The 16575-nt window shown below is 39.5% G+C and overlaps 1 protein-coding gene across 3 annotated transcripts in view; it reads right to left on the bottom strand.

Moving 5' to 3' along the window:
- LOC108364195 (homeobox protein B-H2-like) overlaps positions 1–10026 on the bottom strand; it is a 40194-nt gene extending 30168 nt beyond the window's left edge. For 2 of the 3 annotated variants that reach the window (XR_001847715.1, XM_017617788.1), the window contains exon 1: positions 9014–10013. Coding sequence is in view for 1 of the 3 variants with exons in the window: in XM_017617788.1 (XP_017473277.1) it covers positions 9014–9743 (730 nt within the window). In the remaining 2 variants the exon portion in view is untranslated. Of the gene's footprint in view, positions 1–9013 lie in introns of all 3 variants that reach the window. The other variant, XR_001847716.1, reaches the window with a different exon arrangement.
- Positions 10027–16575: the final 6549 nt, after the last annotated feature.

Below are 16575 nucleotides of genomic sequence, written 5' to 3' on the forward strand. Positions count from 1 at the left end.
GCTCCAGCTCTGAAAGTATTCAGCTCGGAACCCGCTGGTGGTAGTGGAGGCCCCCACTGCGATGTTAAGACCAGGTGGAGAAGGACTTGGCTTCATTTGGCATTTCCAATTGGCGTCAGTTGGCACAGAAAAGAGACGACTGGGCGTGCTTTGTTGAACTCGGCTAAAATCGCTTATACCATGTTCTGACCGACATCGAAAACATGTTTTCGTTGGTAAAACTGGTTTTCGACCTAAAACTTGTGTTTCCGTCCATGTAAAATCTGTCAAACGAAAACTAGTTTTCGATGAAAACCACTTGAAAATTCACGTTCCATTCATTCCAATCGGTGTCTGCACTAGTTTTTTTCGATTATTTATCGAAGTGGAAGTCATATTTTATCATCTTTAATACGTCATTTCGGATTTATTGCTAATTGGCTGGCCGAAATAAAGTAAGCATGGAAGTAAAAGGTTGTTAATGAAAAGAAATTGAAGGAAAAGTATTTTGGTGTTGTTTTTGTGTAGCAAAACTGTAAACAAAGGATGTAAGAAATGTCAACGAAAACGCCAACAGTCGGTGTGAACAGCCTTCAGCCCACAATCCCAAAACTCGTTTTAAAGGTGTTTTCGTTGTCGGTCAGAACATGGTGTAAGGAGGTTACAGTGCTAAATAAGAAGATGAAGGGCGTTTTTGAACCGAATTCTGAGATAGGGCGCTCTTCAACCCGCGTTCCCACGACAGTCGGGTCTACGTAACCGGAACGACCCAGATTTATATCTGGCCAAGGACTGTCACTCCAGCAACACTCCCCAAAATCTCTTTGGGGAATTTGTATGCTGTTACAACAACAACAACATAGGGGGCTCTTCAACCAAATTCGGATATAGGGTGTTTTTCAATAAAATTCCGAAGTACGGCGCTCTTGAAAAGTTTTCTGAGATAGGGCGTTTTCGAATTGGCTCCCGAGATAGGTCGATCTTCCACTCAGGTGACGACATACAAATTTAAGAGTACCGTTGGTTTCTTCAGTGTACAATGATCGGATCTAATTAATTTGTGACCGCTCTGAGGTGCCACCTCGCCTTTAAAAAATGAATTATAGAAATAGGTTAACGTGGTCCAAAGTTATGCGGTAACATACATAAAAATCAAAAACACATTCAACATTTGAAAACACATTTACATGTATGGCTGTAGTTCAGTGTGCAAAGACGCTTGATACAATTGATTGCTGCCAAGAGGGTGCGGGTTCAATTACCATCAAGACGGAACATTAAATTAATTGTTTTCTTCTTCTTAATTACGAAAAAGCATCTGTGCACTTCACGACGACATATATCATCATATGCGTATCTTTTTATTAAATTTTGCACGTTTTTTTGTTTAGTGCTAAAATTTTTTTTCCTCAGTGTACAAAAACGATAATTTTCCCTTATGAATTTTCAATTCTTCATTACTTCAGCAACCAAGGGAAAAGTGTAAAAAGAGTGAGAAATGCCAATTTCAAGTCCATTTATGCAGTCTTGAAAATTGGAGCGGAATGGTTTCATTAGTCACTGAAGAAGCACATTTTTCGCGGTTTCTAAATTTGACGTGTTGTGAAAGTAGAGGACGTGCAATAAGTTTTTAGATATAAGTATTTTAGTTTAGTCACTGTAGGTAAATTTAATAGTCTTTATTTAACATATCCTGGGCAATCCTTTTGAGGACTGTCCAATTGGACAATATTGCTTTGCATTTAGTCACTCCCTGGAAAACTTTTCTGTAATCCAGTTCTTTTATCTAAAAGTTATTTATACAACTGAAGAGACATTTTTGTGGAAAAAAACTAGAGATCCACCTAAGTCTTTCGGTATAACTTTGGCAAATATGACTTGATCGGTACGTGATAATTACCAAACTGAAGGTGAGACTTACTATTACTATTACTGATTGCTGATTTATAATAAAATATGATGAAAATCGTTCAGTTTATAAAAAAATTAAAAAAAAAAAATGTTTTTTTGTCAATTTCCTTTCATTGCAATTTTTATATTGATGTGCATAAACATAAGTAAACTAATTAAAGTTTCTAGAAGTTGTGCCGCCTGCTCAGTGTTTACATACTCATTTGCATAAACATATTCATTTTCGCGGTGATGGAAAATAATGGCTTTTCTATTAGAGCATTCGAAAGCGTTCCTAAATTTTCGAAAATTTGCAAACTATAGCTAATATTAAAGGTTAGGTTACACTGGCCGGCTGATGCGCCTTACATAGACCCGTTGGTCCTTTGTAGTGCCAGATGGAGGTCCGTTTTACTGCGATCTAAAGTAGTCGTCGTATAGGACGTCAACGCTTTTTGCGAAGTTCAAGAGTGCCTTAATATCCAGTTTTGAAACCTCCTCTAGTCCTTTAAACTGCGAAGCTCCGAGATAACTAAGACGATTTCTAGCTAAGGCCGGACAGAAACAGAGGAGGTGTTCTAACGTCTCACTCATGCCTTCCTCCTTGCACTTCCTGCATGCGTCACTGTTACTAATACCAGGAGATACTTCGTCTTGTCCTCGTTTACCACCACAACCATTCGCGTTGCAGAACAGACTTCGCGGTTCTTGTTACCGATAATGTCGATGTCATTGGCGTACGCCAACAATTGCACGCTCTTGTAGTAAATTGTTCCTGAAAGCTTGAGTTCTGCAGCTCTTATTATATCCCCAACATCAGATTAAAGAAATCACACGAAAGGGAGTCCCCTTGTCTGAAACCCCGTTTGGTATCAAACGGCTCGGAGAGGTCCTTCCCAATTCTGACGGAGCTGGTAGTATTGCTCAACGACATTTTTCACAGCCGTATCAGTTTGGCGGGGATGCCAAATTCGGACATAGCGGCGTATAGGCAACTCCTTTTAGTGCTGTCAAAAGCGGCTTTAAAGTCGACAAATAGGTGGTGAGTGTCGATCCTTTTCTCGCGGGTCTTTTCCAAGATTTGACGTATTGTGAATACCTAGTCTATGGTGGATTTGCCAGGTCTGAAGCCACACTGATAAGATCCAAACAGTGCGTTGACGGTGGGCTTCAGTCTTTCACGCAATACACTCGATAAGACCTTATAATCTATGATTAGAAGGCTGATCCCGCGGTAGTTGGCGCGGATGGCGGGGTCGCCTTTTTGTGGATTAGGCAGAGCACACTTAAATTCCAGTCGTCGGGCATGTGTTCATCTGGCCAAATTCTGCATAAGAGTTGATGCATACACCTTATCAACTCCTCGCCACCGTACTTGAATAGCTCATCTGGCAGGCTGTCAGCTCCAGCAGATTTGTGGGTTTTCAGCCGCGTTATCGCTATTCGGACCTCGTCATAGTCAGGCGGATGAACATCGACTCCGTCATCATCGACTGGGGGATCGGGTTCTTCTTCTCCACAACTTTCCGTGCTGCTACCATTCAGTAGCGTGGAAAAGTGTTCCCTCCATAATTTAAGTACGCTCTGAACATCGGTAACTAGGTCGCCATTGTTGTTCTTACAGCAGTACGCCCTGGTCTTGAAACCTTCCGTAAGTCGCCTAACTCTCTGGTAAAATTATCGGGCATTCTTCCTGTCGGCCAGCATTTCAAGCTCTTCGCACTCAGATATTTCGGCCTCTCTCTTCTTATTGCGGCAAATACGTATCACTTCCCTCTTCAGATCGCTATAGCGGTCCCACACTCTGACACTCCTCATCGTACCAGTTTTCTTTCGGGCTCGCTGAAATCCGACTACTTTTTCGGCAGCGGTACTTAATGAGCGAAAGATGTGGTTCCACTGCCGGCGAAGTCGATCAGCCTCAGTCCATTGTCGGACGGTTTCGTCGCGGAGGCTGAATTTTCCAAAAATCCTTTCCTTGCCCACCCTGGCATTGAAGTCTCCAAGCACGATTTTGATATCGTGGCGAAGGCAGCGATCATACGTGCGCTCCAAGCACTCGTAAAAGAGATCCTTGGATACCTCATGTTGTTGTTGTTGTTGTAGCGGCACTACTAAGCCCCGCCTTTTTCGGGTCAACATTCAATCATTTTCGTCAAGCTCAACTAACGGGAGGCCCAGGAAACAAGCTGTTTCAATGGGGTCGGACAAGAGGTAGAGGGGTGTTTGCTGATTCGGATTGAGCTGGCATGTGAAGAGGTTGGTGTCGTGAGGGGATTCTCCACATGCCGGGCACTCATTGGGGATATTGGCGTCGAGTCTAGACAGGTAGCTGTTGAGGCGGCTACAGTATCCAGACCGTAATTAAGGCAGGGTAACGCGGGTCTCTCTTGGCAACTGAAGCTCCGTCTCTTTTGCAGGTGGTGATTGGGTTCCTATTACGGCATTCATAGGTCGAGAGTCAAGGTAGGTGTTGACTGACTCTTTCTGACTCGTCGGGCCCTGTGGTTGGTCTACGTATTGCTGGACTGCGTCCTTGTATACGAATAGGTGCCCCCTGACGTGCCTGGGCGGAGGGTCCTCCTGAAGCAGAGGTCTGTTTGGGTGTTCACTTCTGTGACACCCCACCAGAAATTGCTTACAAAGCAATTTGTTGTGTTCCATTACGGGGAGCACTTGGCCCTCGCTGTGCTCAGGCGTCATCAGAAGGCACCCAGTCGCTGTCCGGAGTGCGGCGTTCTGCCGAGTCTGTAGCTTCGTCCACTGCGTTCAACTAGTCCCCTGCACCCTAACTGGCGCAGCATAGTTTAGAACCGGCCGGCCGATTGCCTTGTATGTTGCCAGCAACGTTTCTTTGTCTTTGCCCCAAGTCCTGCCGGCGAGCGACTTGAGGACCTTGTTGCGACTCTGTACTTTACTGACAACTGCGGTTGTGTGCGTGGAGTAGGAGAGCAGGCTATCGAAGGTGACCCCTAAAATTTTCGGGTTTTTTACAGTCGGTATTGGTGTGCCATCGACGTGTATACCTAATTCTAGCCTGACTTCCTTCGTCCAGGTGGTGAAGAGGGCCGCCGTTGATATCGTTGGGGAGAGTGTTAGGCTCCTTGCAGTGAATAAGCGAGAAAGGCTGGAGATATAGTCGTTTACTTTTGAGCAGAGGTCATCAATTCCATTCCCGGACGCCAAAATCAAGCAATCGTCAGCGTATGAGATCAGAGAAACTCCCTCAGGTGGCTGGGGAAGCTTCGAGATGTACAAGTTAAATAATAAGGGGGAGAGAACACCACTTTGTGGAACCCTTGTTTAATTCTTCTTGGTTTCGAGGTTTGATCTCGGAAGATTACAGACGACTGTCGACCACTCATATAATTCGCCGACCATCGCTTCAGTCCCTGTGGTAGTGAGGAGGCCTCGATGTCTTCTAGCAGCGTGGAATGGCTAACGGTGTCAAATGCCTTTGACAAGTCCAGCGCTACTAGGACCGTTCTCTCACAGGGGCGGTTTCCAATTAGGCCACGAGTTATTTGGGTGTTTGTGGCGTTAAGTGGTGTTGTTGTGCTATGCACTTTACGTGCTGGTGCTTCGCTGGGGTCAGGTGGAATGTGAAGTATGGGAGTAGCAGGGCTTCAAGTGTCTTCGCGACCAGGGAAAGGAGAGTTATCGGACGATAAGAGTCTCCTTTGTTGGCGGGCTTCCCCGGTTACAGCAGCGGGACCACTCTCCCTGATTTCCACACATCAGGAATGATGAGAGGGCCATAGACAGGTTTGCGGAACCCCGTTAGGTAAGCTGCTCCCTTAGGCCCCAAATGTTTCAGCATCAACATACAGATTCCGTCGGTCCAATGACTTTCGAGGCTTTCGCCTTCCCGATAGTCCCTTGCCCTTCACAGCTGGTGAAAACAAGTGGTGCACTGTTTTTTGGCAGCTTGTGCCTCCTGGTCACTCGACGTTTGGCCCTGTCTACCGAAGGATGCAGTGTGAATTGCCTACTGAAGTAGGTTGCGCATTTCTTCGGGTCCGACGAAGCGCGATCTTCGAATGAGATTTCCACTCTTTCATCACGCATCGTGGGGTTGTGCTAATTTACCAGTTGCCGAATCTCCAAATTAAGGTCCCTCAGACGAGGGTCCCCGGGATCGACCTGGCGTAGGTGGTCACGCTCATTTGCTAGTACAGCTGCTTCGGCCGGGAAATTTGGGCGGGCTTCCGCGATACTTTCGGACGGGATGAAGCGAGCTGCTGCGGCAGTGACTACCGTTCTCATCCGAGGCTTTGTATCTCTTTTTCATTGGAGCCGGTTTTTACGTGGCGGGTCCCAAATCCAGCTCATAGCCCATTGTTGGGACGGGGGTAGTTTCGTACCCGAATGCACGTTTATAAAGTGAGCCGCTTGCTCCAAGACAGACACCCGCTTGCAGCCGCACATACTGGTGAACAGACGCTGCAGACTTCCGTGAGCCCTTACACCGAATAAGTCGGAGTGGCCCCACCAAAGCCGCCTCTCTTTCTGCCGTGACCCAAGGCTCCACTCGGATTGGTTAAGCATCTCGCACATGGGTTGCTCACGTTGCCCACAGTGCGCGATCGAGGACGCAAGAGTCGGGATTGAGTATAGTCGTGCGACGGTAACTGCATACCCGGCACAACGACTATACCCCATGGCAAAAACGCCCTATCTCAGCTGAGAATACATTGAAGATGCGCTGAGATAGGACGTTTTTGAATCGGCAGTGGCGTTGCCAAATGTCCCGTATTTGCCGGGACGTCCCGTATTTTGCATTAAATTTGAAATGTCCCGCCGGTTTAGCGGCTTCAAACTTGCACTTTATAGTACTGAAATTGAATGGGCTATAAAACAGCATACTCTAAATCTTTCTAGGAAATCTAAATAAAAATATCGAAATTTCTATGAAAATTTTTTTAAGTTTAATTAATTTTTGTGGACTTTTTGTATGCTTTGAAATTTTTATTTCAAGTAAAAAAAATATATTTTTATATCTCTATTTATTTGAGTCAACTCTTACAATTATTTTTTATATATATTTATGGGTCGATTATCGACCGTTGCATTGCCAGTTGCCGAAACGATAGTTGCGATCCCGTACAAGCCCTAGAGCTGTAAAACTATCGATGGTACTATCGAATGGTTCCATTTTTTTGCACTATCGAATGGTCGTTGGCCACCATCGATAGTCTTTGTTTGAGGAAATATTTATATTGTTTATATTATATGTACTGCTTAGGTCGATGTTATGCAGACGAACTTTTGTTTGGAAAATTAAATGGCGGCTGCGTAGTTTGCTCGGAGGTGGTTATGTCCAGTTTGGCACAGGGTTGCACGCTGATTGTGATTTGCATGGCTATTGCCAATACAAAATAAAAATTTCAGATGAACAAATCGTGCACAAATTAGTATTTTTTATGATATTGTATAGGCAATTAACTGTGCCCTAAGCTTTGAAGCTCCTACAGCATAAATTCAGTTGTGTGTCATTCGGTATCACTGCAATTTTTGTGTATAACAATAATAACCTACAATTTTTTTGTATGGCAACACTAATTTTACAGCAGTTTGGTCCAACAAAATTAGTTTGCTGTGAGAGTCGCCAAACTCGCTCCTCCGAGTTTGCTGCAACAACAATTGCACGCAGTTTGCCAAACCAAATGTCGGCATAAGAGCTGTGCAAGCTTTAAGGACCGGAGATATTGAAGCTGAACGCAGTCGTTCCTCTGTGTATTTACCATCATGCTACGGCTTATTTTGGAAGTTTTGAATATGCTTTGAACCTGAACACAAACAGATAATAAATGAAAAACCTTCAAAGCATTAACTTTTGCTTACAGTGCAGGCAGTGTCTCTAGAGGATTGGAATTATTCTTTAAATGTCGCCTGATTGAGGCCGCGTTAATGCGCTGCTCTCTTTCGCATAAAAATAGTTCACTGAACTTAAAATTATGGCAGGCTTTTATTTAAAACTCTTTTATTTTAATAATCTCCCTTTACTAGCACAGCTTGTGTACAACCACTTGCTGGTTGCCGTACTGTCAAATTTCGATTATCGATAACTCTGCAGCAACTTACGATAGTTGTCATATTTTAATTTAATGACTTAGATTATTTAAGATACCATCAGGGACGCTCTCTATCTCGCAAAATATAATTAAGTTCTTTAACCCCTATTTGAAAATCTAATCTCCAAAGCACAATTTTACAGCCGATGAGAAAAGCAACGTAAACAGCAAGCAAGTTCAACTGGTCTATCTTTTCATCCACTAAGCAGTGGACCTAGGGATGTCAGTGGCAAAAATAAATCGATGTTTTTCTTTGATTCGGCGCACCGCAATGTACATCGCTATTCTTCGAAGGGCATACATCGATGCATCGATTTCCATAGGAATTTTCAGATACCTAATAGTTGTGTTTCCTTGGGTTATCCAGCTCAGCATCATGATCATCTCTCACGGAAACGATCTGGATCATTTTTGTTGGGGTTGGCAGCACTAATTTTATATCTACTACTAGCACGAGGAGGACGAAAATGTTACAATGAACTCACTAAATGCGGAAAGGTGCATTCAAACGAAATAATATTAACTTGAATAAATATTTAACATAAACGCAATTTATGTGAATCAAGTTAGGAGAAACAAATGGTAGAATATCTGTTTGTGTATACGTTCATTTGTCAGTGCTACCAAACCGTGCAGCAAACACAGCGGATCATGAATTGAACCAGAACTCTATCAGTATCGTATCGTTGTTGTTGCACTTTCTTGGGAAATTTTAAATAAATTACTGCAACTGAGCTAATTATTTTTCTAACGGAACTCTTTGGATGCATCGTCACATCGACTAAGTATTTAAACATCGAGTGGAAAAGCAAAACATCGATATTTTTGATCCATCGATATTGATAAGTGGACCTTCTTCCCCTGGACAAAGCACCATATTTTGCAGCACTGTGCCTCTAAATATTTTCTGATTTAAAATTAAAAAATAGGGGTATATTTTTTGCGATATAGAACAGTCCTAGGGGGTGAGAGCATTAAAATACCGACTTTACTTGTTGGACTAACCTAGTATAGGTACATAGATACATACAAGCATACATACATACATATGTACAAGTACACAAGCTTACCACAGGTGTCACTGTCACTATCGTCCGCGGTGCTTATTTTATCTCCACTTATACTGCTATCAATAAAATTACTGGCGCCAAAGGTTTTCCCAACATTATCCTGAGCTCTAAAATCTATTGCTGCGATTTGCGAAGCGGGCAACGGCGATTGGGATAGATCATCTTGATATATTCCGCAACAAACAGCATCTTCACCCACCTTATCAACGATGTCTTTATTAAAGTTATTCAGATTTTGTTGCACTTGGTATAAAGATGAATAGCTTTTCGATAGTGACGCAGTTGTGGTATTTTCCATGTTAGCATGAAGGTGAGACATAACATCACTTGATGCAAAAGCTGTGCCATGGTTACCTTGGCGGTTTGAAGTAGCCAATTTGTGATCGAGTCGTGACGAATGCGTTAAAAATTGCTGGCCCAACATGGAACTTGGCAAGTATGACTGGTGTTGTTGAAACAAATACTGATTTTGTTGTGTCTCATATTGCTGCAGCATAGTCGTTTCGTTGATCTTGAGACTTTGGTGCGGAGAAGAGTTTTTGTTTAGGTTACCAATATTGTTTTCGTTTTGGAAAGCAGCTGCGGCCGCACTTCCGGCTAAAATGTCTGTTATCATGAAACGGGATCGCGACGATTGCTGCGAAGTGCAATGCGTGGTATTAGCAGGCATTATAGGCATCGACGAAGTTGGTGCACTTATAGTAGACATTTCAGGTGGCATTTTTATCATTGAAACATATGATTAAATACGTTATAAATTCCGGTATTCTTTTAATATTATTAACTATATGTACTCTATAACCGTATAGATATTCCACTCTTCACAACCTAGTACAATATGTATGAAAGTTCATATAAACTATACTTATATTTAATGGTACTATTCTTTTAATTAGTATCACGCCAGAAATGCATTTTTGATAACGTTTCTTACGGAAATCTTAACCAAATACTCGTTCGCCAGCGCCAAAATTTATTATCACCACCCGATTTCAGTACAAAATCGAAACTAAACTATGCTCAATTGATATCCTATATCTCACTCAAAAATACGTAGCTCGCACTCGCAGACACGCAGCAATAATTGGATCTAGAGTAGTTCAACCAGTGTAACACTTTAGGCCTTTTGAACAATGTTTACCTTTCCCAGTTGCTGTCTCGTTTACGCTACAATAAGAGGATGTTTTTTCACTATCTCAAGGGGTATATTTGTCTCTCAACTTTGTTGTTTCTCTATTCTGCTATTGTACGTATGTATGTATGTATGTTCGATGAATGTGTTAATGGCATGCGTGAACCATCCGAATGCTGGATTTTATCTTTTGTTTGCAAAAACTATTTGAAAAGTACAAAATATGTATACTTCCTCAGTTATTGGTCACACGTAATTATTTCCTATTGATATTCATTAGTCAGTGAAGAAGATATATGTATGTAGGTAGACAAGTGCTCTTGTAATGGCTCTCTTGCTGCTGAAGAAGGTGTGTATCCATGTACATACACACATGCATATAAAGCCGTTTTTTATTTCGGAGGGGAACGAGTGGTGAATTTTTAATGTACATACATACATACACACACACATGCTCTATATATATGTATACATGTATGTATGTACTACCGAGAGCGATGGAAATTTTTACTCCCCTTCTAAAAATTCTGCATTTCCTCTTCAAGTAAAATATTTAGATTTTGAAGATTACATTTTATTTACTACAGTGTTACAACGACATGGACAGGGCCGTCGAAAGAAACCTCAGGGTCCGGACTGAAAAATACGGGCTCCTATACATTGTACTAGTTTAAAAGCGTGTGATCAATTCAGAGTTTTCCATGTACGGTTTCTTTAATGTATGTATGTATAGAGACAGTAACAATCAGTACGAATTGGAATATACCAATTTATTATAAAAGCCTATAACGAAGAAGCAGTTTCTAGCGGAAGTATGGAAAAATATTTGTTTCTATAATGAATTTAATTTTTTTATTAAACTGTTAATTATAAATATAAGATGAGCTGATATAATTCAAAATCTGTTAAGATATCTACTTGTCAAAATCATAACTGTAGTCATTATTAGTTGCGTTCCCTAACTCGCAAGAAGTTGCAAGAATTTACAGGAATTTACCAGAAAGCGTTCCCGTACTCGGTTCTCTGGCTTCTTTTGACAGTTTTATAGGTTTTAACCCAGAAAAGTTGGGGAACGCAACTATTATTTGACCATTAAGCAGTTTTTATACCTTTCATGACCATGAAATGGTACCTATTATAACTTTGGTCCGATGTTTGTAAGTACCAGAATAAGAAGAGATAGACCCATTAAAATGTATATGTACTTAAATGATCAGAACGTCGAGCTGAGTCGATTTAGCCATGTCCGTCTGTCCGTCTGTTTGTATGCAATCTAGTCTGTCAGTTTTCGAGATATCCGGATGAAATTTGGTAGGTGGTTGTATTTGTATAATGTATTAATCATTTGTCGGAACCGGAAGAATCGGACCACTATAACATATAGCTGTCATACAACTGATTGTTCAGATATAAGATTTTTCGTTATAACTACTCAATTAAAGTAGCTGTTTTGCACTGTTGTCACTCATTATAAAATGGATGCTTTCAGTGAAAATGGCGAAGATCGGGTTGCTATAACCTATAGCCTCCATACAACTGATTGTTCAGTTATGAGTATTTTCGTTATAACGCCTCCATTTATGCAGCTAGGAACATGTGGGGATAAGTCGATACTATCAAGGTATTACTCAAATCAGTACTTGTACTTTTATTAAACAAGGTATCGATACCTACTCAGTATCGCAAAGGTATCGAGTACTTGTACACAGAACTACGATTTTGCAGTTTTTCAAAGTTCTTGAATTTTTTTCACAAAAAATATGCAATTTTTCTAGATTATTTATCTTTTAATACTTTTTCATACAAAAACATTAGAATACATTTTACAAGATTAATAGATAAAGTTTTTTTCATATAATATAAGTTTAAGAAAATTACTCTTTTTTTGTTATATTTCCCCAATCAACCAACTTTTCCAAGTATTTTCATGAAAGGCGGTTTCGAAGTTTTGATATACGGGCATGTTCTGAAATTCGAAACTTTGAACTCGACTCGATTTGCCAAATATTTTTTAATTATATCTAATTGAAAACCGTAAAAGAAGCAGCAGCGATGTGAAATAAATCATTTTAATGCGAGACTTGTAAATTTATGGGTTAAACCATCGAAAAAATTATCGAAGTCAAGTCGATTTCAAATTTTCGAATTTTAGAACATGTCTGATAGTTATACATACCTGTTTTTGAGAAAAGCCTCTCGCAAGGGACAGATGACCCAACAACCGTTATGTATAGACGGGCTTGCTTATATAGCTGCGGAAATGTAGTGCACATATGTATCTTCCCATTCCTCTAATAGGTTGCTTTTCAAAGAAGATGCTGAAGCAAAATAAGTTTTGCGCTTCCAAAACAAGTGCTTTTTTTATACCTACTTGGATCGCAGTAAAAAGCATCGAGTAAAAAACTACTTGGTAAATTGAGAAAAGTATCGAGTATTTACTTGGATTTGCTTGCATCGGCGTAGCCAGAATGAAATTTAGGGGGGGGGGGGNGCTCGACCCTATTAAGCTGGCATTTCAGGGTACTATTTTATATATATATAAGGAAAATTTCAAAGTTAGGGGGGGAGGCTCGAGCACCCCCCTTTCCCTACCTGGCTACGCCCATGTTTGCTTGTATCGATTTATCCCTAGGAACATGAAATTTCGCAATACTTGCGCCCATTATCAACAGAATACTTACTGTGAAAATAATAAAGATCGGGCCACTTTTACATATAGCTCATACACAACTGATTGTTCAGAAATGGGATTATTTGTTATAGCTCCTCCATCTATGCAGCTAGGACAATGTAATTTCTTACTTTGAAAATGGCGAAGATCGGGACGCTATAACCTATAGCCTCCATACAACTGATTGTTCAGATATGTACTGTAAAACTCCTTTATCTGTGCAGCTAAAACCGATAAATTTCGTAATCTATTTTATAAATAATAATACAAAGTCTACTGAGAAAATCGTCAAAATCTATGCTGTATGAGCTATGTATATCTCTTATACCACTGATTGTTCAGATACCAGTTTTTGCGATATATTTCCTTTATGTAGGAAGCTAAACCCATTAAATTGTGTTACCGGTTTACATATCTACCAATCACATAACAGTGAAAATCACTTAGATTTGGTGCTGAGTATATAAGGTACATTTTCCATAGCTCTAATTGTTTAAGTAGATATGATTTTTATATATGTATCTCTTACTTGTTATATTTGAGCTTTTCTCACTTTCTGAGCAGCAAATTGTTTTATGACAATCAGTGTTGCCAGGTTTAAAAATTTTGTCGTCATTTGGAAGATGTTGAACTGTCTTGACGATTTGACGATTTCGACACGACGATTTTTTCATTGTGTGCAGTTTCTATTGCCAGTTGTTTTAGTGGCGATTTTTCGATTTTTTCTTTTACTTTTCCAGAAAATTATTGGGCTTTTAATAAAAATCTTTAACCCAATCTAAAAGATATTTATATAGATATATATGTATTCTAAAGTTAGATAACTAACTTCTCATTTCATCCCTTGTTTTTGAATTTTAAGGTTTTTTGGTAAAGGGTTCCTTCACCATATATCGTCGCTATGTCAAACCATCGAATGTGCGAAAATGCTTTTTTAATTGCGATACCTTGCGCTTGCCCTTAGATTGATACGCAAATTGGCAAATTTTTAGTACTCTTTGAAGCAGAGGATACTGGCTTTAAATATGGTCGAATTCCACACTTTTCCTAATGACAACAACATTTTTTACAACACTTTCTTTGGTACCCATTTTCACACTCGATAGTTTGACATGGTAGCGACGATATATGCACTGACTAAAAAATTTCAATAGTAAGGAAAAGGAAATATCGAGATCCACTTCTTCCATATCAGCAAAATTGGGAAAATTATATCTTCTTTAACACAAAAATCGCTTATGTAACCAAGTACCTCCAACACACAAGGGTTAAAGAAATATTTTTAGCAAATTGGTTATCAGTTTAGTTCATTAGATAATGCATATGTATGTTTATTGTTTATCTAAATGCAATTAAGCATATTTCTTTTATATGTAATGTGAAATTTAGTGCCAAAATTTTTTCCGGACACTGTTTATTTTAATATTTTGTGTGTAGACGTTTTTTCAATACAAACGACGATTTTCGAGAACCATTTTGAGGATTTCTATGTTCAACTACCTGGCAACACTGATGACAATATCAAAATCCAATTTGATACAAAGAGTATCTAGCCCCGAATAGCGCCCTTGTTTAGAGCACACTAAAACTATGTTCACATATCAATATTATCACAATCAAAGCTCGTTTTTTAATCACCCCGTTTACACAGGCAAATCTCAGATTATTAGCCGTCAAATTTGTTGTGCTTGTTATTCTCACATCTCAAGGAAAAGTTATGTTTCTTCTCTGTGCGACCGTGATCACGTTTTTATGCTATAATAAGCAATATAAATATATTTTAACTTAACATTTTATTAAAAATACCTTTACAAACCTCTTCCTTGCTAGCTTAAATTTTTGTTTACTTTTACATTTGGGATTTCTCCTCTTTTTTGCAAAAACAATCGATAAAACTAGGATGGACACCGAAAAGTTATCGGTTTAATCTGAGATTATTTTATAATTACAGATTAACAAGGGACGAATTTTATATGGCTAATCTCTTGTTATAATTACAGATTAGGGTATTAAACTCGAAAATGAGGATAATCTACTTATATGTGAACCTAGTATAAGGTACGTTCAGCTCCAGCTACAGTAACAGTTCTGAATGACGAATAAATTTGTATTCCTCATTCAATTAATTTAGACTAATGAATAAATTTTTACTCATCGTTCAAGCAATTTCGAATGATGAATAAACTTTTATTCTCCATTCAAATAATTTCAAATAACGAATAAATTTTCATTCATGATTCAAGTAATACTGAATAACGCATTTCATTTATTCATTCTTTCTTGATCACCGTACCAGGTAGACGATCATGGTAAATGTTCGTGTCGTATGTACATATTTATTGTGTATGAAATATTACAAAATATAATATTAAAATCTACATATGTTTTTATCACATACAGGTGGGTTGCCACCTGTTTAAAAAAATCATATTCAATTTCAATTATGGGATAAGTGCAAATATTCATTACAGTATGGGTGTCGGGCGAGAGAGGTTTAAGGAGGTTTTAGTGTGGAAATATTTTAATGAGGTTCTCACCTAATTTAAAAATATTTTGGGGTTTTACTGTTTTGAAAAACTACGCAGGACAGACCTTTAAATAACAGTACGGCCCTGCAAAAAAACAGAACGGATGGTCACCGTACCTATAATACTATTCATATTTCCTTTTGCGGCGAAGAAATTGTTTAAAATGCCTTCGCACCATATAGGAGCCGTCACTTCTACGTGTGCGGTGTAGCCACTAAAACAATCCCTCTCCTACCCTGGATATTCCCCTACCCTGGAACCACTTTCGCATTACTTTGGGATTGGAAATCCAAGAGGGACCCATGTTGGCTCAGATTCAACTTGCCCTGCGACCAGGGCCGCCACATTTGAAGCCAGCATCAAGCTAACGGCTTGTCGTCTCATTTCCTAATTGAGAGTCCCGCTTTCTACCTTAGCGGCCACTATAAATTGTGATCGTTTTGGGTTCCTCTGCTTTCAATCCCCTCCAGGGTTACCACTGAAAAACTTTCTTTCCTACCGAGAGCTGGTTCAAAAACCTACCAAAATGGCTTCTTTCCTACCATTTAAGAAAACGGCGTTTGACGGTAGTAAATAATTTTTCTGGTTTTTACACTTAAAATAAGATTTCCAGGTAAGCAAAAAGATCAGAATGATAGCCAGTATGTACATATTTAAGTAAATATACATAGCTAACAAAAAAGTGGTGTGTGATTTTAACCAGACTCCCCTACCGACATTTAATTCGACCCGCTGAACCCGAATCTGAGGTCTGTTTGACTTCCACATCCTCAAAATTTCGAGTAAAAGGTGGCAAACAAAGCACTAGTTTATAGTTTTAATAAAGCCTTCGGAGTAAATGACGTGAAAAATCGGAGCAGAAAATGAAATTCCCACGTAAAAATTTTATACATCACTCATTTGCATACACATATCTATTATGAAGTATATATATGTACATAAATAGGTAAGGTAAAAATAAACTTCACGGTTGGGCTTGCCAAATGTCTTATTACTTGAAATGTGTATGACTAACTTATAAGTTTTCTTTTTACTTTTCGTGTATAAATAATAAAAAAAAATAACAAATTCTGTAAGCACGAACATTTGTTATGCAGTATGGACTTAAATTTTTTCTTCTAGGGCCATTTCAAATATTTTAACCACCTTAACATTGTTGAAACTATTATCGATTCGAAGAAAAATATCTGCAGTGGCGGATTTAAATATTTGCCGCCCCTAGGCAATTCAT

Source organism: Rhagoletis zephyria, unplaced genomic scaffold, assembly GCF_001687245.7.
Source record: "Rhagoletis zephyria isolate East Lansing unplaced genomic scaffold, Rhagoletis_zephyria_1.1 Rzeph_scaffold_01489, whole genome shotgun sequence".
Classification (NCBI taxonomy): domain Eukaryota; kingdom Metazoa; phylum Arthropoda; class Insecta; order Diptera; family Tephritidae; genus Rhagoletis; species Rhagoletis zephyria.